Source organism: Ursus maritimus, unplaced genomic scaffold, assembly GCF_017311325.1.
Source record: "Ursus maritimus isolate PB19 unplaced genomic scaffold, ASM1731132v1 scaffold_21, whole genome shotgun sequence".
NCBI classification, from domain to species: domain Eukaryota; kingdom Metazoa; phylum Chordata; class Mammalia; order Carnivora; family Ursidae; genus Ursus; species Ursus maritimus.
In genome coordinates, this window is record NW_024424564.1 from 54,054,347 (window position 1) to 54,078,009 (window position 23,663).

Here is a 23,663-nt window from a genome sequence, read left to right on the forward strand (position 1 = left end):
CCCCCCCCCCCCGCCCCTGGTCACCTTCCAGACTGCTTATGGGGTGCAGGGATGGTAAAGGTGTGCTGTAGGCCGAATGTTGTGTCCGCCCAAATTCTTCTGTTGAAACTTAATTCCCAGGGTGATGGTGTTGGTGGGGGGGTGGGGGGTGGGGGAAGGGGTCTGACAGGTGATTAGTCGTGGGGGTGGAACCCACATGAATGGGATCAATACTCTAATGAAAAAGGCCCGGGAGAGCTTCCTTGGCCCGTCTGCCATGTGGGGGCTCGGCAAGAAGGCACAATCCATGAACCAGGGCGAGCCTCCTAATACTGGGCTCCCAGCCTCCAGCACTGTGGGGAGTACATGGTGTTTAGAAACCACTGTTGCAGGGCGCCTGGGTGGCTCAGTCATTGAGCATCTGCCTTTGGCTCAGGGCGTGATCCCAGAGTCTTGGGATCGAGCCCCGCATCAGGCTCCTCTGCTGGGAGCCTGCTTTTTCCTCTCCCACTCCCCCTGCTTGTGTTCCCTCTCTCACTGGCTCTCTCTGTCAAAGAAATAAAATCTTAAAAAAAAAAAAAAAAAAAAGAAACCACTATTGCGTATAAGCCCCTGGTCTGTGGAGTTTGGATCACGCGCCCCGAGCCCACCAGACGAGGTGAATGCAGTGTGAGGTGGCAGCTCGGCCCGGCTGACGGCGGCTGAGACGCCTCCCCGTGGATGTGTGAGCAAGAGATAGTCTGAACATTGAAAGACGTCAGTTCAGTTCCATCGGCGGTCGTCATGCCCCAGCCTGGTATCTGTACCCGCGTGGCTGGCTTTGACCTCTGCTGGGACTTTCCCTCTGGCTGGCGAGAACGTCAGTATGCCACCCCTCATCTGGGGGTTTTGGGGTTTCACTTGCAGCTGCTTCCAGGGATGGTTTGAGATAGAGAGAAGTGTTCTCTAAGTGCCCTTTTCCTGAAACCTAGATTTTACTCCCCACTTTGCTGAAACTCATCTTTTGGAGGTCACCGACAATGTGACCTTTGCCCAGCAGTGGCTGAAAGCTGAATGGGAGCCGAGAAGTTCGTTGGTTCAGTTTCTTGTTCTGTAGCTGGAGACGCGGAGCCTGCAGAGGCCGTGGTTCAGCATGTGCGTGTTGAGTGCTGACGGTGGCCTGCACTTTGCTCCAGAGGCCCCGGGGCGCAGCGCTGAATGGAGCGGAGCGCTCTGCGCGGAGTGGCCAGGGCCGTGCTGGACAGGGCAGCTCTTAAGGCAGCCACTACTCTTCTTCTGCCCAACGGAGGCCTTTCACAGGCTTTGTTCTGACCTGGAACATATTGCACCCGTGAGCGCCTCTTGAAAGGTTTTCGTCCCTGGATTTCTGTGAGCCCCACCATCTCTGAAGGTTCCCTGGTGACTCCATTCTGCTTCTGCGCCTCCAGCCCTGTGTGTTTGCCAGTGTGCACGTGTCCGCCTGTGTCCTGTATTACTCTCCCTTGATTCGGGGTCCTGCACACTCCTGAGCTGTAGTCCGCAGTCTGCCGTCTTCTGGAATGCTCCTTGCCATATCCTGGACTTTGCAACGTGTGAAGTGTAGTAGAAAGATCGTGGGCTTTGGTTTAGAGTCTCGCAGCTGAGCCTCGTCCTTTCACTTGTAAAACGGGGCTGAGAAGCTATCCCATGGAGATGCGTGCTGGGCTCGGCCCTGCTCAGTAGAGCCAGCACCTGCCACTGAATATCACGTCTCTCGAGCCGCTCCTGTTGCTCTCCTCCCCCTCTAAACTAGCTAGCCCTCCCCACCCACTTCTGGTTTAACTCAGAGCTGTCACCCATCTCTTTTACCCAGGGTAAAATTTGGGAGTCATCGTCAAACCTTTCCGTTTCTGTGTCTCCATATCTAGTTACAGGGAAGCCTATCTGTTCTCATTCTTCCAAAATATCCGTGCGTTTGTTCTTTCTGTCTTTCCACTCTGTCTTTGATGGGCCTGCCCTTGTTCAGACCTTTATTATCTTTGCTGCTTGTCTCCCTCTTTCCCTGTGACACATTCCGTGTACTGGCAGGAGCTGATTCACATTGAAACGTGGCTCTCCCTTGACTGGACAAGCTCTCTGCTGTTTCTGGGATGGAGGTCAGACTCCTTGTATTTAGTGCCCTTCGTAACTGGCCTCCTAATGACTTGTTCATCCTTTTGCTCCGTCCAGACATAGGAGCATACCGATCCTGGACTATTGATTATTAATCTCTGCCTAATACTTGGGAATAGGAACTATTACAATGTATAGTAAAACACGAAGTTCTCTTATGGTCCGACAGATAGCAGTATAAGTTAAATAACACTTAGCAGTAGATTGCATTCTCCTCTTGGACTGTGTCTTTCCTCCCGTTTTCTTTGGCCTCCGTACTCCAGGAAGCCTCCTCGTCCTGTGCTACCCAGAGGACTGGAGTCTGCGCCCTTTCACGGGTTGATCACAGGCCTGAGATGTCGAAAGTGCTGGCTTATCCTTGTGGTCTTGGTGTAATTATTAAGACTTGATTATTATTACTAATTAATTATATCCTTAAGTGTCGACTTTAAACAGTATATTGTATGGCCAGCCTCTCTCTGCATATTGAAGAGTATTTCTTTCCTCTCTGCTCCCTGTTTGCACCTGTGTTCGAATGTGTGAATTGTGACATGCCCATAGCAGCGGCTCCTTGAACTTACCTAGAGCCCTTATTTCTTGTCCATCTCACTTGGCAGGGACAGGTTTTTGTATTGTTAGTCACCTTTTTAGTACCTTGTCTGTGCAGTTGTAATGGAAGAAGTTAGGAGTACAGGGATGTGTAAGATAGGGCTCCTGTCCCTGGGGAGCCCGAGGTCAGGGTGTTGACAGCCTTGGAACCAGATGCAACTCGTGCTGGCAGGGATGGAAGTGTGTGCGTGGAGGAGGAAGTGGGCGATGGCTCTGGTGTGGTAGAAGTGGCAGGGGGGCAGGAGCCAGGGTGGGATCCCTGGAATCGCTTTCATGGATTAGCAGTGGCTTGCTGATAGACACCAAGGTTAGACTGTGTTCTAGGTGAAAGCACCCTCGTGGTACCAGGCCCAGGCCCCGGCATGATGTAGCAAGCCTGACTGTGCCTTGCGGGCCCGTAGGCAGGCTGTGCGGTCAGTACTTGACTGTCCCTGGGTCGTTCTCTCGTTGCCATCTGAGCCTTCCTTCTGTGCATTTACATGTGAAATTATATGCAGGGGACTATGGGATTATGTTGCTTTGCCTTTGTAATTACATTGCATACTTATCTAAAATTAATTGAGCTTATCACTGACAAGACTGTCTTCAGCCTTTCTGTGGGCTGTGTCCGGCTTCCTGTCTGGTGGCTTCCTCAGTCATGTGGGACCTTTAGGAGTGTGCTCGCTGGCCCTCGGAGCCACAGAGAGAGAGTGGGGAGAGGGGTTCCCTGGGCAGAGCTGGCGGCGACACGGCTCTTTCCCTGAGGGTGTTTGGTCTAGGGGGCTTCTCCAGAGGGAGGGGTGCCCAGCCTCAGCGAGCAAGTGCGGGAGGGACCGTGCACCGGAAGAGGTCATGGTAACCTCAGAGTTCTAACCAAATGTGTTCTTGTGGCCAGAAGCTCTCTCAGGGGCCTCTGTGTGCTTGCCCCGTTGACATGAAGGCATTGCGGCATCAGAACGACCCCGGTCTTGTTATGGACCATGCCTGTTCAGAGGTGGACTGACCTGCTGCCGGGTGCTGCTGTTCAGAGATGGACTGACCTGCTGCCAGGTGCTGCTGTTGGCCGGCTCTGCTGACCCAGAAGGGGTTGGAGCTGACTCCGTCGCATGTATACGTTTTAGTGCAGGAATTCACGGAGGCTGAGGATCTGTCTTCAGTGGGTTCACTGGAAAGCAGAGAAGCAAACCTCCAGCTTCTAATTTGCTTGAAAGGATTTAGATTTTTAACATGAAACAGCAGTAGCCTTCCCTTTAATGAAATGCCACGCGACACTGGTTGTGGGATCAATGGTATTGAGGGGGGAACGGGCCTTGTGAGGCCTTGCAGAGTGAGAGCGGATGACTGGATGAGCTCCCTGTCCGGGGTTGGGGTGGGGGTGGGGAGACGGGGCAGGGGGTGGGTGAGGCTGGCTGCAGGATGTGTGCAGGAGTTGCTCTTCGCTTCTCCTTGTCGTTGACCTCAAGACACCAGTTGCCCCGTAAACGTCTTGGGTGTATTTCTTGATTTCCTGTTAGTGACCAATGGATATAACTCTCATTTCATCAGATCTCTACCGTTAGACATTTAGATCGTATTTTTTAAATTTTAGAAATAGTGCTGCAGTGACCGTCTTGATGCATAAATATTTATTTGCATTTTGGATGATTTCTTTGGGACAGATTCCCAGAAATGAAATTACCAGCTGAGAGGATGTGAGCATTTGCAGCGAGGCTGGGATGTGCCTGGCGGCATCTCTCCCCGGTAGCTAGTCGTAGAACTGCCTTCAGCCATGCTTACTTGGTGAGGGCTGATGCATTTCCCAACTTGCTGCGGCTGCCCGGGTCCCGCACACTCAGGGCTCTGTGGGCATCGCTAGGCCGTGGCATCCTCCGAGCGGGCATGGTTTGCCTTAGGTCAGTCTACAGGCCCTCGCCAGTTATGAACAAAACCAGAAGTAACACATTTGCTGGCGCCTTTGCCCGGGTTTTGGTAGGTGGCATGAAGTTGGGAGTCTCTGGGAAGGCTGTCACTGCTCTTCCACCATCCTGCCATCCAAGGGGTGTGGGCCCCCTTCCAGATTCAGGTCTCTCCTTCCCCAGTTCTGATCGAACATCTGCACGCCGAAGTCCATCATTAGACTCCCTACGACAGAGCCTCCTTTCCCAGATCCACCTTCCTTAGAAGGCAGTTGGGGTTCTAAATAGCCTTTAAAAAATTCCTTATCAAAGGCTCTTTTAATACATCTCTGTTGAGATGTAATTCACATGCCATACAATTCACCATTTAAGTGTAAGACTCAGTGGCTAGTAGTATGTTTGTCGAGTTGGGTGACTGTCACGACAGTACATTGGAGAACTCAGAAAGGGACCCCGTGCCTGTTAGCGGTCATCTTCTCATCTTCCGGCCCTAGATGGCTGCTAGTCTACTTTCTCTCTCTGTGGACTTGCCTGTTCTGGACATTTCCTACACAGATGGTCCCCGACTTACGACGGTTTGACTTTACGACAGTGTGAAAGCAATGCATGTTCAGTAGACATTGTACTTGAAATTTTGAGTTTGGGTCTTTTCCCGGGCTAGTGATTCCCGGCTGGTGATCCGTGGTACTCTACTCTCCTGTGATGCGGGACAGTGGCTGCAGCTCCCGGTCGGCCTCGCCATCACGAGGGTCAGCAGCGATTCGCCGGCACCCATGCTCTTTGTCCCTTTCCGTACAGTGTTCAGTAGGTGACATGAGCTGTTCAACCCTTTACTGTGGGCTGGGCTTTGTGTCAGCGGATTTGGCCCCACCGTGGGCTAGCAGGAGCATGTGAGCACGTTTAAGGGCGGCGGGGCTACGCGGGGATGCTTGGTAAGTTAGGTGTATTCAATGCATTTTCAACTTATATTTTCAAGTGACGACGGGTTCATTGGGACACAGCCCCATCCATCGTAAGTCGAGGAAGATCTATAAGTGGAATCATGTAATGTGTGGCCTTTTGAGAATGGCTTCTTTTACTTTGTATGATGTTCTCAAAGTTTATCCATGTTGTAGCAGGTGTCCTTCAGGGTTTTTTTTTTTTTTTTTTTTTGTAGAATAATATTCCATTGCATGGACAGGCCACATTTTATTCATCCGTTCATCACTTGATGGGTGTTAGGAATATTTTCACGTTTGGCTGTTACAAGTGCTGCTACCATGAATATTCCTGTACATGGTTCTGTATGGACGTGTTCTCATTCCTCTTGGGGATGCACCTGGAGTGGGACTGCCGGGTCCTGTGGTGACTCTTTGTTCACATTGGAGGAGTTCCAGTTTTCCCACATGGTTTATTACAGCCATCTGAGTGGGTGTGGTGTGGCATCTTATCACGGTTTTGATTTCACTGATGGCTAATGATTTTGAGCACCTTTTCTTTCTTTCTCTCTCTTTCTTTCTTTCCTTGTCAAATTTTAAAAAAATTCTAGTTAGTTAATATACAGTGTAGTATTGGTTTCAGGTGTAGAATTCAGTGATTCATCACTTACATACAACACCCAGTGCTCATCACAAGTGCCCTCCTTAATGCCCATCACCCATCTAGCCCATCCCCCACCACCTTCCATCAACCCTCAGTTTGTTCTCTGTAGTTAAGCGTCTGATGCTTTGCTTCCTTCTTTTCAACTTTTTTCTGTCCCCTATGTTCATCTGTTTTATTTCTTAAATTCTGCATAGGAGTGAGATCATATGATAATTGTCTTTCTCTGACTTTTTTGCTTAGCATAATGCATTCTAGCTCCATCCCCATTGTAAATGGCGAAATGTCATTCTTTTTGATGGCTGAGTAATATTTCATTGTGTGTGTGTGTGTGTGTGTGTGTGTGTGTGTACATCTTCTTTATCCATTCCTCTGTCAGTGGACATTGGGCTCTTTACATAGTTTGACTGTTGTTGATAATGCTGCTGTAAACATTGGTGTGCAGGTGCCCTTTGAATCAGTATTTTTATGTCCTTTGGGTAAATACCTAGTAGTGCAATTGTTGGCTTGTAGGGTAGCTCTATTTTTAACTTTCCAAGGAACCTCCATACTGTTCTCTATAGGGGCTGCACCACTTTGCATTCCCACCAACAGTGCATGAGGCTTCCCCTTTCTCCACATCCTCGCCAACATCTCTTGTTTCTTGTGTTGTTGATTTTAGCCATTCTGACAGGTGTGAGGTGGTATCTCATTGTAGTTTTGATTTGTGTTTCCCTGATGCTGAGTGATGTTGAGCATCTTGTCATGTGTCCATTGGCCATCTGGATGTCTTCTTTGGAAAAATGTCTCTTCATGTCTTCTTCCCATTTCTAAACTGGATTACTTTTTGGGGGTGTTGAGTTTGATAAACTCTTTATAGATTTTGGATACTAACCCTTTATCAGATGCGTTGTTTGCGAATAGCTTCTCCCATTCCATAGTCTGCCTTTTAGTTTGTTGATTGTTTCCTTTGCTGTGCAGAGCTTTTTATCTTGATGAAGTCCCAGTAGTTGATTTTTGCTTTTGTTTCTCTTACCTCTGGTGAGGTGTCTACTTAGAAGTTGTTACGGCCGAGGTAAGAGAGGTTGATACCTGTATTCTCCTCTAGGATTTTGATGGTTTCCTATCTCACATTTAGGTCTTTCATCCATTTTGAATTTATTTTTGTGCATGGTTTAAGAAAGTGGTTCTGTTTTATTCTTCTGCATGTGGTTGTCCAGTTTTCCCAACTCCATTTATTGAAGAGACTGTCTTTTTTTCCATTGGATATTCTTTCCTGCTTTGTCAAAGATTAGTTGACATCTAATAGGTCCATTTCTAGGTTCCCTATTCTGTTCAGTTGATCTATGTGTCTGTTTTTGTGCCAGTACCATTCTGTCTTGATGACTGTAGCTTTGTAATGTAGCTTGAAGTTTGGAATCATGTTGCCTCCAGCTTTGATTTTCTTTTTCAGGATTGCTTTTGCTATTTGGGGTCTTTTGTGGCTCCGTATAAATTTTGGGATTGTTTTTGTTCCAGCTCTGTGAAAAATGTTGGTGGTATTTTGATAAAGATTGCATTAAATGTGTAGATTGCTCTGGGTAATATAGACATTTTAACGATATTTGTTCTCCTAGTCCATGAACATGGAATTTTTTTTTTTCATTTCCTTGTGTCCTCTTTGATTTCTTTTGTTAAGTGCCCTATAGTTTTCAGAGTACAGATCATTTACCTCTTTGGTTAGGTTTATTCCTTGGTATCTTATGGGTTTTGGTGCGGCTGTAAATGGGATCGATTCCTTGATTTCTCTTTCTGCTGCCTCATTGCTGGTGTATAGAAATGCAACAGATTCTTGTGTGTTGATTTTATATCCTGCAACTTTGCTGAATTCATGTATCCATTCTAATTATTTTTTGGTGGAGGCTTTCGGGTTTTCTGCATAGAGTATCATGTCATCTGTGAATAGTGAAAGTTTGACTTCTTCCTTGTCAGTTTGGATGCCTTTTACGTCTTTGTGTTGTCTGATTGCTGAGGCCAGGACTGCCCGTACTATGTTGCACAGTAATGGTGAGAGTGGACATCCTGTCCTGTTCCTGACCACAGGGGAAGGCCTCTCAGTTTTTCCCTGTTGGGGATCATATCAGCTGTGGGTCTTTTGTATATGGCCTTTATGATGTTAAGGTGTGTTCCCTCTACACCTACTTTGTTGAGGGTTTTTATCAAGAAAGGATGCTGTATTTTGTCAAATGTGGAGCACCTTTTCATATGCTTATTGGTTATTAGTATATATCCTTTGAAGAAATATCTGTTAAATATTTTGGCCTGTTTTTAATTGGATTATGTCTTTTTACTAATATCCAAGACTCTTAACATTGAATATCTATTTCTTCTCGCTGGTTGCCATGAGGATCAGGCTGGGGGTAGGGGACTGCAGGGAAGCTGGCTGTAGGCTAGCAGGCTGTTCCTGAGGCAGCTGCCCCCCACTGCACCCCAGCTTGACTGCAGCCGTGTGCATCCCTGGTTTAGCCTCGCTGGGCCCGAGTTCCATGGTACACGTTTGCCGTCAAGCAGTCATGGCCAAGCATATTGTTGGCATCCTTGTAGGAATGCCTCGAGCCATCCCAGATGCTTCCCCTGCTGATTTGCGGGAAGAGAAATCTCTCTTGCAGGAGAGCAGTTGATGGTGAGGACGTGCTGAGTTGTTGAGTGGGTCTGCCTTCAAGGGCCAGCCTGGCTGGGCAGGTAGCCTTGAACTTTGCAGATGGGAGGGCCAAGGAGAAGCAGGACATGGACCATAGAGGAGGGGAAAGCTATTTTCCTAGCACTGCTGACAGAGTGACTTCTGCCTTTGTAGGATTTGTTTTCCCCACTGCAAATAAAGTGGGTGTGTTCACTGAGGTAAATTATAAAGACAAGAGAAAGAGAAAGAAATGAAGAAAACAATTCTACTTGTTACACACACACGGCTGTGTTAAAACTAGCAAGACCAAGCAAACCATAAACAAATGACAAGAAAATAAGTGTGATTACCAGAATCCTTTTTGATGTAAATATGCACAATACTGTACCGTGTTCCTTTCCGGTTTTGACATGGCCAGGGTCTTCTAGTGAATAAAATACTTCCTGGAAATTTGTTCTGACGGCACGGGAGGGAGGAGTCCTGTTTTGCCAAGGGAATGTGCTGCAGCACCGGTGACCGGGAGATGCATTGTTGCCTGTTTGGTAAATTGCAGGAGTGTTTTGTGTGGCAGTAAACGGGGGTGCGGAGCATGGTACTGACAGGGAAGCTGGACGTAAGCTTGTGGCTCCTTCGGGGGAGGCCTTGCCAGCCCAAGCAGCTCTGTTGTGTGAAGGGATATTTGAAAGCAAGTAATACGCTTCATTTTTAGAAATGTGTTTTACCTTATTTAAATGGACGTGACTGTTACACATGGTGCAGTTTCTAGAATAAAGAGCATCTCTGTTTTAGTCTTTCAGTCCTTTTAAAGCATTTATTTGGGGGTTTGCAGTATAGCGGCGTAGCCAGAGTCCAGAGTGCGGGCAACGTGGCCGTGTGTTTTCTTGCCAGTAGCTTGCAGGGTCTGAGGTCTGTGAGCAAAGGAAATGGTGGGAGACCCCAGGGGGCCCCTCTCCCTGTCGTTTTCAGAACTCTCAGGATTGCGGGTGCATTGTACCTATTGATAAAAGAAAGTACCAGAAGGGTGCTTTCTAAATGCTGTGCAAATTCTGCAGGTTTGTACAGTTGAGTCTTTCTACTCTGGAGGTGTCAGGGGCGAGCCTCTTCTCCTTCCCTCCCTCTCAGGGTAGTTAATGTCGCCATTTCTGGGATGTTGGCGCTCACTGTTCTGACCATGACTCAGGTTCACGACTGAGCCATGAGGACCCGTGGTGAACTTTCTCTTTTATCCCAAAGTTGTTAATCTGCGGGGTGAGGCCAGGATTCCTGCCTGGGTGGGGGCTCTAACCGCCTCCTCTGCCTGGGAAGCAGGCCCCCCAGCTCTTTCTGGGGATTCTGGGCCATGGTTGGCTCCCCTCCCCCCCCGTCCCCGATTCTCCTTGTTCTCCCCTCTACCAGCGGTAGACTTAACTTTCCCCATTCTGGTAAGCTCCCACCCTCGCCTGCTCTCCACCTTTCTGAATGTTCCGTCTTTCTGAGTTTGTTGCCGCTTCTTGTCTGCTCTGTCTCCTCTTTCGTGCCCTTGTCCTTGTTTATAACCTTACTCCTTTACCGTCATGTTGGTGAGGTCTAGGGTGCGGGCAGAGATGAATATACTAGGTCTTCAGTTGGCTTCAAGGTGCCTCTCAAGCCGCAGCTCACTGGAAATCTTTGCCGATGTCTCCCTCCTTCGGAGAGGCCACCTGTCCTCCGGTATCCCGTGTCCCCTGCGCAGCTTTATCAGGTCGCACCCCTTCATGCTGGCGTTGTTGGTTTCTTCCTCTCTACTTGCCCTCGAGCCCCTGGAACCGGGTCTGATGGTACCCTCCAAGGCTAGTTTAGCTCCTGGTCGGTGGTAAGCATTGGTCGATGTTCACTGGGTAAATAAATGTATGACGGACTCCGAGTAGGGCCAGTGTTTACGTGGCTTTGGCCCCAGAGGCCTCTTACACAAAGTGGGTGCTCGATAAACGTTGGTCAAGTGGGCTGATTTATGGTGCTCTCCTGGACTGTGGCTTTCAGGAAGAAGAAATGTGCTTGCTTTGCAGACCCTTTTGCTGGTGAGTGCTCAGCTTTTAGATTAGATTCGCATTTAAGCTTAAGTGATTGCAATGTACATGCATTTCTTATTTTTATTCAGTGTTTCTCCCAGATTTTATTGCTATAAAAGATCTTTAAAAATCAGAATTAAACCCAGTTAAAAAGAGCTGAGTGTTAGGAAAAAAATAGCTTAAATTATGGGTTGATTTTTCTGTTATTCCCGGCTTTTCTGAAAAAGGTGCTTATAATTATGAGTTCTTTGCATACACCATTTTGTGACAGATTTCTGGTTCAGTCTCAAATGTGATATTTTACATCCAATTAGGACGAATGAGTCCCAATTGCTTCATGGTTTGGGTTCACATAGTGTGCTGAATAATTACATCAGTAAGCATGGCAGAGTCATCTTCTTGCATTTGTAGAGTGTGTCACCGCTTACAAATGCTCTCCCATGTATTGTCTCTGTTCCTGGGGAAAATTCTGTGACCTAAGCGAGGCTGGTATTTTTAATTTGTTCCATGTTTCAGAGGAAGAAATTGGAGCTCAGGAGATTTAGGGGCCTGTCTGAGGCCACACAGGTTCTTGATGGCCCCTGAACCCAGGTCCATTGAGTTCACAACCAGTGTTTGTTCTTCTGTACTTCTCTGCCACCACTCTGCTTCTTCTGTTCCTTGGGGGGCGGGAGGGCTCTGCTATGGCAATTTTCCAAGTGGGAATTTTATTGAGAAGTAAAGCCTTATGGAAGAGATGAACATGAAATTATGATATTAGTGTTGTCATCAAAACATTACAAAGTTTTAATTTTCAGAAAACAAATTCACTGTTGTGGAAGGAAGACATGCTTTTTATTTCTTATTTGCTTTCTGCTTATTAAAGTTTTTCTTACATTTCTAGTGATTTTTACAATCTGATTCCAAGAAATACAGGGACAGAAACCTAAAAGGAAAGCCAAACACAAGCTTTAAACAGGAAGACTCGGGCAGTTGAAATAAAAGGGTGGAAAAAGATGTGCCATGCAAGTACTAATCATAAGAAAACTAATTTGCTTATAATAATATAAGAAAAAAATCCAGAAAGAGAGTTTTATTAGCGACAAGGAGGGATGTTTCATAATGATAAAAGGTTTAACTCATTAAGTAGATATATCTTTCCTAAATGTATGTGTACTTAATAATACAGCTTTATTTTTTTTTTTTTAAAGATTTTATTTATTTATTCGACAGAGATAGAGACAGCCAGCGAGAGAGGGAACACAAGCAGGGGGAGTGGGAGAGGAAGAAGCAGGCTCATAGCAGAGGAGCCTGATGTGGGGCTCGATCCCGGATCGCCAGGATCATGCCCTGAGCCGAAGGCAGACGCTTAACCACTGTGCCACCCAGGCGCCCCAATAATACAGCTTTATAATACATGAAGCAAAAATTGACAGAAATGAAGAGAGGAAGAGACAAATTCACTATCACAAGCAGAATTTTTAGCACCCCTCCTTGAGTAATTGATAGAATAGGTAAATTAAAACATCAGCAAAGATGTGGAATATATGAATCAGTAAAGATGTGAAAGATACCACTGTCAACCAACTGGATCTAGTTGATTTATGCACCACATGTGGACGTAGACCAACCAAAGAAAGCACATTCTTTTCAAGGACATGTGGCACATTCACCAGATAGACCATATGTCTGCCAAAATGAGTCATAATAAATATTGAAGGATTGAAACAATACCATGTTCATCTGACCAAATGCTTTAATTTAGAAATCAGTGTAGCGATAAGATACCCAGGAAATTGTCAAATATTTGGATATTTGTCAGCATACTTCAAAATAACTCATGGATCAAAGAAATCACATGGAAAGTGAGAATCTATGTTGAATTGAATGATAATGACAACACATATGAAAATCTGTGTGCTGCTGGTGAAACGTTGCTTGGAGGGAAGTTGATGTGTTTAAATGCCTATCATAGAAAGGAATAAAAGCTTCAAATCAATGATCAAAGCTTCCACTTTAAGAAGCTAGGAATGAGGAGGAAATTAAATAAAACCAAGTAAAAGAAGGGAAATAAAACAAGGTAGAAATCAATAAATCGGAAAATGGATAAATAGGAAGAATCAACAAAATCTGAAGTTAGTTTTTTACAAAGATCAATAAAAACTTCTAGTTAGATTTGATCGATGGAAAGAAGAGAAGACACAAATTGCAGTGTCAGAAGTGAAAGAGGAAACATCACTACAGACCCTACAGATAATAAGAAGATGATAAGGGCACATTATTTGCAACTTTATGTCAGTAAATTGAACTGACACGAAATGGACATATTCCTTGAGACACATGACCTAATAAAACTGATACCAGAATAAAGGGAAAACCTTAATATCCCTATGTCAATTAAAAAAATTTTTTTTAAGATTTACTAATTTATTTTTGGAGAGAGAGAGCGTGAGTGCATGCATGTGCGTGAGAGTAGGGGAAGGGCAGAGGAAGAGAATCTCAAGCAGACTCCCCACTGAGTGCGGAGCCAGATGTGGGGCTTGGTCTCAGAACCCCGAGATCATGACCGGAGGCGCAATCACGAATCTGACACCTAACCTAGGTGCCCTCTAAAAAAAAAAAAACTGTAATAAAAAAACCTTCAGGGGCCCCTGGGTGCCTCAGTCGATTAAGCATCTGAATCTTGATTTCAGCTCAGGTCATGATCTCAGGGTCCTGAGATCAAGCCCCACATTGGGCTTCTCACCCAGTGCGGAGTCTGCTTGAGGATTTCTTTCCCTCTCGCTCTGCCCTTCCCCCTGCTCATCCTCACTCTCTCAGATAAATAAATAAATCTTAAAAAAAAGCCTTCACATAAGGGGAGTATCAAGGTCAGATGATTTTCCTAGCAAATTCTATCAAACATTTGAAGAAGAAATAATACCAATTTTCCAAAAGCTGTCTCAGAAAAGAGAGAAGGTGAAAACCCTTCTCAGCTCATTTTATTAAGGTACCTAATATGAAAACCTTACAAAGACATTGTGAGGAAAAGAAGCTAGAGACCAATATCCCTGATGAATATACAAAAAATCCTTTAAAAATATGTTAGTTGACTTTTGCTTCAGCTATGAAGGATTAGTTACCAAAGGAATTACTCTTCCTTTGTGAATAAATAGAAACTTGGACCGCATATGTGAAACAACTGTTTTCAGGCGTTGTGTTACAGACAGTGCAGAACTGTGATCCCTGGGAGAAGGGAAATACACAGGTTGAACTGTACGTTTCGTACTTCCATTTATGCTTGGCAGCAGTTTTCGGGCTGCAGCACAGGGAGGGAGCAGAAACTGAGGCAGACCGTATGGAGCACAGTGCTGGAGAGCAGAGTGTTTGTTCCGCAGAGGTAGAGACCACATACCTACGGAGGGGTCCCATCAAGTCCTTGGTGGAGTGCTGGCCAGTGTCTGAGCAGGGTGACAGTCGGTGAGGCAGGGGAGAGCATCTCCAGGAAGCTGTAAGTTGAATCATCCCCAGAGCTCACAGAGGTGTGGCTGCTGGCTGTTGCTGGCCCTCACTTGCTGGCCCTCATGTGCCCAGTTCCCAGGAACTGGGTGCTGGAAAGTTGCTCTCTATCAGCTGACTGTGGGGGAAACCCCGTGTGCTCAGGACCTGAACACTCTGCAGGGGCCTAATGCAGGAGAAAGTATGCTCCAGGGAGGCGAGGTGCTGAAGAAGACCCAGCACCCACGCTAGCTGCAGGAGTTGTGGGCTGGAGCCTGGTGAATGAGGCATATGAGAACTTGGGGGAGAAAACCCTTTTCTCCTTTAGCGCCCCTCCTTCATTCTGTACTGAAAAGGATGATATCATGCCAGCCGGCCAAGGAGAAGTATTTATAAGACCCAGTTCCGTAATCACAGAGGCAATAAATTGATAACTGGCACATCTGGCATTCAATAAAAAACAAACAAACAGGCGTACAGTGAGACAGGGAAGTATCTAGAATCAGAAGAAAAATGTATTATTAGAAACAGATAAGATTATGAACAGCTTAATAAAAAGATGGGTTAAAGGTTTCAAGATAAGCATCATAGAAGATATAGAAATGGCCAGAAAGCACATGAAAATCTGTTTAACACTCAACATCATTACTCATCACAGAATTGGTAATTAAAATTATAATGAGATGCCTTTAACACTTACTAGAATGGCTAAAATTAAAGACTGACAGCACTGAATTTTGACCAGGATGTGGAGCAGTTGAAGCTTTTATACATTACTGGTGGGAAGTGTAAAATGGTACAACCATTTTGTAGGACCATGTGGCGGTTTTTTATAAAGGTAAATATGTATATGTCATATGACCCAGCAGTTCTACTCCTTCATGTTTGCCTCGTAGAAATGAAAACATAGACCCACAAAGCACAAGACCATAAGAGTGGTCATAGCTGCTTCATCATAGTAATGAAAGCTGTCTATGAATATGTAAGCAAATTGTGATATTTCATAGTGTAGATTAGTATTTCTGCTTGTAAAGAACAAACTGTTGGTACCTGCAACATTATGACGCTGACATATTATGAATAAAAGAAGCAGAATACAAGCAAGTGCATTCTGTATGTATTATTTATTTTTTTGATAATAATTTTTTATTATGTTAGTCCCCATACAGTACATCCCTAGTTTTTGATGTAAAGTTCCATGATTCATTACTTGCGTATAACACCCAGTGCACTATGCAATACGTGCCCTCCTTAATACCCACCACCAGCCTATCCGATTCCCCCACCTCCCTCCCCTCTGAAGCCCTCAGTTTGTTTCCCAGAGTCCATAGTCTCTCATGCTTCATTCCCCTTAATGTTTACCTCCCCTTTCTTCTTCCCTTTCTTCTCCTACCGATCTTCCTACTTCTTCTGTTCCATAAATGAGTGAAACCATATGATAATTGTCTTTCTCTGCTTGACTTATTTCACTTAGCATTATCTCCTCCAGAGCCATCCATGTTGCAGCAAATGTTGAGAAATCATTCTTTTTGATAGCTGAGTAATATTCCATTGTATATATGGACCACATCTTCTTAATCCAGTCATCTGTTGAAGGGCATCTCGGCTCCTTCCATGATTTAGCTATTGTGGACAGTGCTGCTATGAACATTGGGGTGCATATGGCCCTTCTCTTCACTACGTCTGTATCTTTGGGGTAAATACCCAGTAGTGCAATGGCTGGATCATAGGGTAGCTCAATTTTTTACTTTTTAAGGGACCTCCACACTGTTTTCCAAAGTGGCTGTACCAACTTGCATTCCCACCAACAGTGTAAGAGGGATCCCCTTTCTCCACATCCTCTCCAACATTTGCTTCCTGCCTTGTCAATTTTTGCCAGTCTAACTGGCATAAGGTGGTATCTCAATGTGGTTTTGATTTGAATTTCCCTGATGGCTAATGATTTTGAACATTTTTTCATGTGTCTGTTAGCCATTTGTATGTCTTCATTGGAAAAGTGTCTGTTCATATCTTCTGCCCATTTTTTGATTTGATTATTTGTTTCTCATGTATTGAGTTTGAGAATTTCTTTGTAGATCTTGGATACTAATCTTTCATCTGTAGTGTCATTTGTAAATATCTTCTCCCCTTCCGTGGGCTGCCTGTTAGTTTTTTTGACTGTTTCCTTGGCTGTGCAGAAGCTTTTTATCTTGATGAAGTCCCACAAGTTCGTTTTTTCTTTTGTTTCTCTTGCCTTTGGAGATGTGTCATGAAAAAAGTTGCTGTGGCCGATGCCAGAGAGGTTGCAGCGTATGTTCTCCTCTAGGATTTTGATGGATTCCTGTCTCACATCGAGATCTTTCATCCATTTGGAGTTTATCTCTGTGTATGGTGTGAGAGAGTGGTCAAGTTTCATTCTTTTGCATGTAGCTGAACAATTTTCCCAGCACCATTTACTGAGGAGACTTGTCTTTTTTCCACTGGATGTTTTTTCCTACTTTGTCAAAGATTAGTTGCCCAAAGAGCCGAGGGTCCATTTCTGGGTTCTCTATTCTGTTCCATTGGTCTTGTGTGTCTGTTTTTGTGCCAGTGCCATGCTGTCTTTCTGATCACACCTGTGTAGTACAGCTTGAAATCTGGCAACGTGATGCCCCCAGCTTTGTTTTTCCTTTTCAACAATTCCTTGGCGATTCGGGGCCTTTTCTGGTTCCACACATTTAAGAGCTGTTTGTTCCAGTTCTTTGAAAAATGTCATTGGTATTTTGATTGGGATGGCATTGAAAGTGTAGATTGCTCTGGGTAGCATAGACATTTTAACAATGTTAATTCTTCGATCCATGAGCATGGAATATTTTTCCATCTTTTTGTGTCTTCTTCAATGTCTTTCAAGAGTGATTTGTAGTTTCTAGAATATAGATCCTTTATGTCTCTGGTTACGTTAATTTTGAGATAACGTATGATTTTCAGTGTATGTATTATTTTTATGCATTTTAAGATCAGGAATAATCTATGGTGATAGATACCAGAAAAGAGTTAACTTGGAATGGGGGCAAAGAATTGCAGAAAAGGGTGATAGAAATGTTCTACATCTTGTTTGGGAGGGCTACATTCTTTTATTGCCTATAAATTATATGTCAGTTAAAAAATATGACCCCCCCCCAAGAAAACCACATCTAAAGGGGTAGAGGAAAGAATTGGATGTCCTTCTCTCCAGCACTTACTGCCACGCTATTGCAAGGCCCTGCCTCAGGACCCAGAAGCAACAGAATCATGGCATCTGACCTGCAGGAACTCATGAACCACTTCTGGGACATGAGATCGATGCTCAGACATGGCACTGACGGGGGGCTTTTAGGTGGGCTGGCCCCAAGTCTTCCTGGCGCTCGCAGAAGAGGAAATTGGGTGAGGCCCGGGGTTGTCAGGAAGGCTTCATAGATCTGGCAGAGGTTGAGCTGGGCCTGAAAGTTGGGTGGATTTTGAAAAGTTGGAGGTAAAGTTGGGACATCCCTGGAGCTTTGAGTTCTGTAGGGACACAGAGGGTACATGATGAAAAGTACTTCTTCCACTGCCCTCGGATCATTCTCTGAATCTCTCCCCCAAGGCTGGCATGCTTCCAGGTCCCAGTGTACATGTACAGAAACACTCAGCGCGGGGCGCCTGGATGCCTCAGTTGGCTGAGCGTTCGACTCTTGATTTCCGCTCAGGTCATAATCTCAGGGTCCTGAGATGGAGCCGTGTGTTGGGCTTAGTGCTCAGCATGGAGTCTGCTTGTCCCTCTCCCTCTGCTCTGCTCCCCGTGCACTCTATCCCTCTCTCATAAATCTTAAAAAAAAAAAAAAAAAAAAACTCAGTGCATGTGCACTCTGCTTTCTCTTGTTCGTCTTCACAGGCTTATTCCATATTTACCAGAAAGGCATCCATTCTTTTCCATGGTGGTGTTATAGTCCAGTGTGTGGAGGTCATGGTGTTTTAATCATCTCCCTATTAATGGACACTCTGATGGATTCTAGGTTTTCTAATGACCAGACTCAAATGAACACCCTGTGAGTAACCTCTTGCAGTTGTCCCTGTGGAACAGATTTCTTCAAATGAAGTTACCTCTCAAACGTTGTATACCTTTACAATTTGACTAACAAAGGGGCACATGGGCGGCTCAGTCAGTTAAACATCCGACTCTTGGTTTCAGCTTAGGTCCTAATTTCAGGGTCATGAGTTTGAGCCCTGTGTTGGGCTCCATGCTGGGTGTGGACCCTACTTTAAAAAAAAAAAAAGAAGGAAATAATTTGACCAAGAAAAAGTTCTGTTCATATGCACTCTGACCAGACTTTAAGAGAGTGGCTATTCACCTAAAGTCTCATCAGTACTGGGTATTACTCATTTAAAATTTTACCTAATTTATGACAGATTTCTTGTTCTAATGATGTAGTTCTTTAATCACCATTGAGAGTAGATGCCTGTTTTTGTACATTTATTAACCATTTCTAGTTCCTCTTCCGTGAATTTTCCATTTTTGTATAGATTGATCATTCTTTTGTATGTGTTCTTTATATATTAGTGATATTAACTAACCTTTTTGTATTGTATGTTGCATGTATTTTTCAAGTCTGTCATTTTTTAAAGATTTTTTATTTGGGGGAGAGAGAGAGAGGGCGAGCGCACAAGGCGGGGGCAGAAGGAGAGGGAGAGGGAGAAGCAGGCTCTTCGCTGAGCAGGGAGCCCGACAGAGGGCTTGATCCCAGGACCCTGAGATCATGACCAGAGCTGAAGGCAGACATTTAATTGACTAAGCCACCCAGGCACCCCAAGTCTGTCATTTTTTTTTTTTTAACATTATGGTGGCTTTCACCATAGTCATTTCAGACTTTTTTATAGTTAGTTTGTTAACCTTATTTATAGTTCTGAGATTTGTGACTTGCCCAGAAGGCCTTTCTCTCATCTGAAAATAGCAAAATATTCCTCTGTATTTTCTTGTAGTATTTTTTATCTTTCCTGCACACATATATCCACACACTCCATTTAGGTCTTTGGGTCTTTAGTCATTTGGAAATACGGTTTGGTGGTAAGATACGTGGTCTGATTTCCTTTCCTGAAAATGGATGCCGTATTGTTTGGACACCATTGGCTGATGGCCCGTTGATTTGAAATGCTGTGGTAATCATGACGGAGTGCAGGTTGGTGGGATGTTACGTTCATCTGTTACGTCCGTCTCCTTGCCTTAGTCTTGCTCCTCGAGCCCCAGGGTCTTAAGGACCGTCGCTCTCGTACACATTTGCTTATCTGGAAGTGCAAGTCCTCTCACGCTCTTCTTTTTGGAAATTTTATTGGCTCTTCTTGTGCATTTGCTCTTTCAGATGAGCTTAGTGTCAGCTTATGAGGCTTCAGAATACACACAGTGTAACCCACTGGGCTTTTTTATTGGCTTTGCACTGAACTCGAAGATAGATTTATTTATTTATTTATTTATTTATTTATTTATTTATTTATTTATTTATATTTTTAAAAGATATTATTTATTNNNNTGACAGAGAGAGACAGCCAGCGAGAGAGGGAACACAAGCAGGGGGAGTGGGAGAAGAAGAAGCAGGCTCCCAGCAGAGGAGCCTGATGTGGGGCTCAATCTCAGAACGCTGGGATCACGCCCTGAGCCGAAGGCAGACGCTTAACGACTGAGCCACCCAGGCACCCCATTGAAGAATTTTTAAGTAGCAGTTGACAGCATCATAGTGTTGAGGCTAGATCCAGTGGTCCGTGTTTGGTCACAGCTCTTGTTTTTGCTGCCACTATCCAAGCCACTGTCACCTCTACGCTGGGCTTCAGAAGCAGCCCATCAAGTGTCTCCTTGTGACCACTGGCCCCTCTGATCCCTTCTTCACACTGTGGCCAGGATTTTATGTTAGGTGTTCCGTGGACTTGAGAATACTCCCCTTCCAGCCCCTCTTCCCTCAGTGATTTCTCCTCCTCGTGAGTCTTTTCTCAGTTGTCATTTCCTCAAGGAAACATTACCAGCTAGGCAAAATGTCCTCCCACAGTTGCATTTCTCATCCTTACCTCTTCTTCGGAGTCCAGTTGTCATTCTGCATTTGCTCTGAGTTCTCTGAGCACAGAGCCGCGTGTGCTGTTCCCTCGCGTGGTGCCCTCTGCCGGCCTAGCGCCGGGCCAGAGCAGGTGCTCCTTAGTGCCAGTGAGCTTGGTGTTCCTCTGTGTCTTCATGTCTTTAAGTAAAACCCTCACAGTTTGCTTCCATGGTAGTGTCCATTTTTTGTTAAGCTTATGTCTATACTATTTTCTATTTATTTTGTTGCCGGCGGGGAAGAGCCGTTGATTTTTGAACGTTCTTGCATCTGCCCTCACTGCAGCCTCTCTTTGTCGGCTTCCTCTCAGGCTGGTTGAATGCTGGTTGGATGCAGCAGCCCCGGCCGCACCTCCGACCCTAACAACCTGCAGAGGAAGCAAGAGGTTGTTGTCCCCAGAAGATTTCTGAAGAGCAGGGAGGGGCTTTCTCCTCAGCAGCCCCCAGATAATTTGCTCTCTTCTCCGGGGCTCAGATAGGGTCCCAGGCTCACTGCTGAGTCCCTCCCGGGTGAGGACGGGGCTTAGCTCTGCAACAGCCAGTCAGTTCCAGCTTCGGAGTGGTGGCTTCCGCTTCCCCCGGGCTGACTCCCCTCATTACCAGGACTGCAGGGGGGTGGCGGGTTGTCACTTTGTACGGCTGGGCTTCTGCCCCGGGTGAAGGTCCACGGCTGGACATCCAACAGAATGGTCCTGTGACTTTCCCATGAACCCAGTGAACACCTTGATAAAACGATGAGGTATCCTGATGTGGAGCCATTCTTTTATTCCTGGAGTAAGTCGTGTGTACCAGTCTTTGAATATCTGGTTGTGTTTTGATCTGCGAGGATTTTATTTGGACCTTTTGTCCATATTTATGAGTGAGATTTGTCTGTGTTACAGGAAGCCCTTCTTAGTAATGGGAGTTAATAGAGTGGAAAGATTCTGGGATGTGGAGGTCACTTAGTCCCTGTGCCACGTGAACGTGTCACCTAGCCTCTCTGAGCCTGCTTCTCATTGACACAGTGGGGACGGCCCTGATGGACTCGGGCTGCCACGAGGGGCAGGAAGTCCCCGTGAATGCAGCTGGTTGGTGCTGAGGCCGGCACGGGCTCAGAGCTCCGTCTGGGACGTGCATTCAAGGCACCGAGTCTGTGAGTGTCTTCGTGGGGAGACAGGTTCGGAGAACACTAACAACGGAGATTTCTCTCAGCTTTCTTCATCTGAGCCATAATCAGAAAACCAGCCTTGTGCAGGAGGAGAGGCCCTGGGAACATGACGGTAAACATAGCGTTATTGGTGTTCAGATATTAGGTTCCTACTTGTCATAATATCCTCAGGGTGTGGGGGAAGATTCGATATTTTCTGAGATTCTGCTGTAAAGTGCGAGTTATTGCTGGTACCGTCACCCAATTATTCTGTACTTATTTTACTTAGACTGTAGTAATTGGAAAAAGATTAGATGTCAGGACTTTGCATTTTGTTGGTTATATTACCAAAGTCTCTTTAATCGTTTCTTTTATTCTTAGTATTAATCATGAGCTCCTCGCTGTTAGGAGAAGAGCCTAATGGTGGATTCCTAACTTAAAGGGAAGAAATAATTACTTCAGTTTCAGTGGGACTGACTGAGTGTTGATATACCTGCAAATTGAAGCTAGCTGTTCAGGGCACGTGTCTGAGACACTGGGGAGACACAGAAGGTCCGCGGAATTCGGGGGCCGATCTCACCCCCACCCCTAGCCCCTGCTGTGCCCTCTCCTGCCCTTGGGGGGCTCCACACCTGGTGGCTCCGGGCCGCTCTGTCCCTGGCCAGCCCTGCCCCTCTGGGACCTCCCCACCCGTGGGTATTTGTGCAGGCAGCAGTGGTTGTATTGTTTTGAGGTTCACTCTGGTTTCATTTTTGGGGCCCCCTCCCCCCAGAAACACTGATGAAGTATGTCGAAGCCCTGTGGGGAGTTCACGTCCTGTTTGTAAACCCTGTTTTCTTTGTCTCTTTGTTGTCAACAGAGGAACTACGGAAGTTGAGCTGGTCCGGAATCCCTAAGCCGGTTCGTCCCATTACCTGGAAGCTGCTCTCAGTAAGTCTCTTTGGGCCTGCTCGTGAGCGCGGCCCGGCCCCAAGTGTGGCCCGTCAGCCGTGGCCCGGGCAGCTCCGTGGGCCTGCTCGTGAGCGTGGCCCGGCCCCAGGTGTGGCCCGTCAGCCGTGCCCAGGCAGGCGCCCTGTCTTTGCGGCAGTGATCCGGGCCTTTGCCTGAGCTAAGGTGACATTTTCCATCCTTTGCTTCATTTCAAGCTTGGTTTGACAAGGCTGGCAGAAAATGAGGATAAGTAATTATTTATGACAGCTGTATTCTTTTTCTCTGATTTTATTATTCTAAAAATCTTTGTAATATTTTCAAACCTGTGATGGAGAAAGGATCCGTGAGAGAAGACTGTTTCAGTTCTTAGGAATTCATCACAGCAAAATATGTTTGCCTTTTTTTTTTTTTTTAAACGTACTTTAGTTTTGATGTTTGGGGAGAAAGTGATGCTAAAAGTATCTGTATTTCTGTGATGGAGGCTGGTTCTGGTTCCTCTGCCCTGGTTCTAAACTGCCGAGCTGTGGCGACTGCTGGAGAAGGCCAGGTGGGCGGGTGCGACCCCCCACTCTCTGGTACTTCACTCGGCTTAGTACCCGAAGTGAGCTTGGCCCTGCTGAAAACTTTGGAGTAGTTTATAGACAGCTTTCCTCTCTTTCCCGTTATAAATTATTTTTGGAGTTAAATCAGTAGGGAACTCTAAGTGTTTACTTTAAATTGGGTCTGACTTTCAGTATTTAAAAGACTCTTTCTTGCTAACGAGTCTTAATAAATTTGCAGCTTCGTACCTCGTAATCCTAAATGCAGATGCCGCTCTCAACAGTGAATATTTATTGATTAAGTATTCTCTTGCAATTAAAGTTAGACCTGGTACAATTGCTATGTTTCTGTTTGGTGTCTGTTATTTTGAGCATTTGTATTTACTTTTCCAAACGTCCTCTACAATAGATTACAAGCTTTTTAGACAGAACTGTAGGAAGTTTTGACGATAATATGGTTAAGACCTTATAGTGCAATTTTATATTTATTAAGGTTGTGCTGCCTCTGGGTGGAAAGCCTTCGCGAATGATTTTGTCCTGTTCTTTTCCTTTGGTTCTCGGTCTGTGTGCATCGTAGCTGAGCTACCCTGTGTGTGATGCCCCCTGGCTGGCAGGGCAAGCGTGAGAACTGGGATTCAGTGGGCAAGAGAGCAGAAGGGGGAGGAGACAGACATTCCACTTTGTTGGTTTGAATGGGAGGGAAGGTGTAGGTGGGTAGATTCTGTGACCAGGAATGGTGGGAATGCAAG

At 45.6% G+C, this 23,663-nt stretch overlaps 1 protein-coding gene across 2 annotated transcripts in view; it reads left to right on the forward strand.

The window, feature by feature from the left end:
- Nucleotides 1-23,663, forward strand: part of TBC1D22A (TBC1 domain family member 22A) — a 318,127-nt gene that overhangs the window by 65,524 nt on the left and 228,940 nt on the right. For both annotated transcript variants that reach the window (XM_040637731.1, XM_040637730.1), the window contains exon 5: nt 22,305-22,375. In XM_040637731.1, coding sequence (XP_040493665.1) covers nt 22,305-22,375 — 71 coding nt within the window. The remainder of the gene's footprint in view (nt 1-22,304; nt 22,376-23,663) is intronic.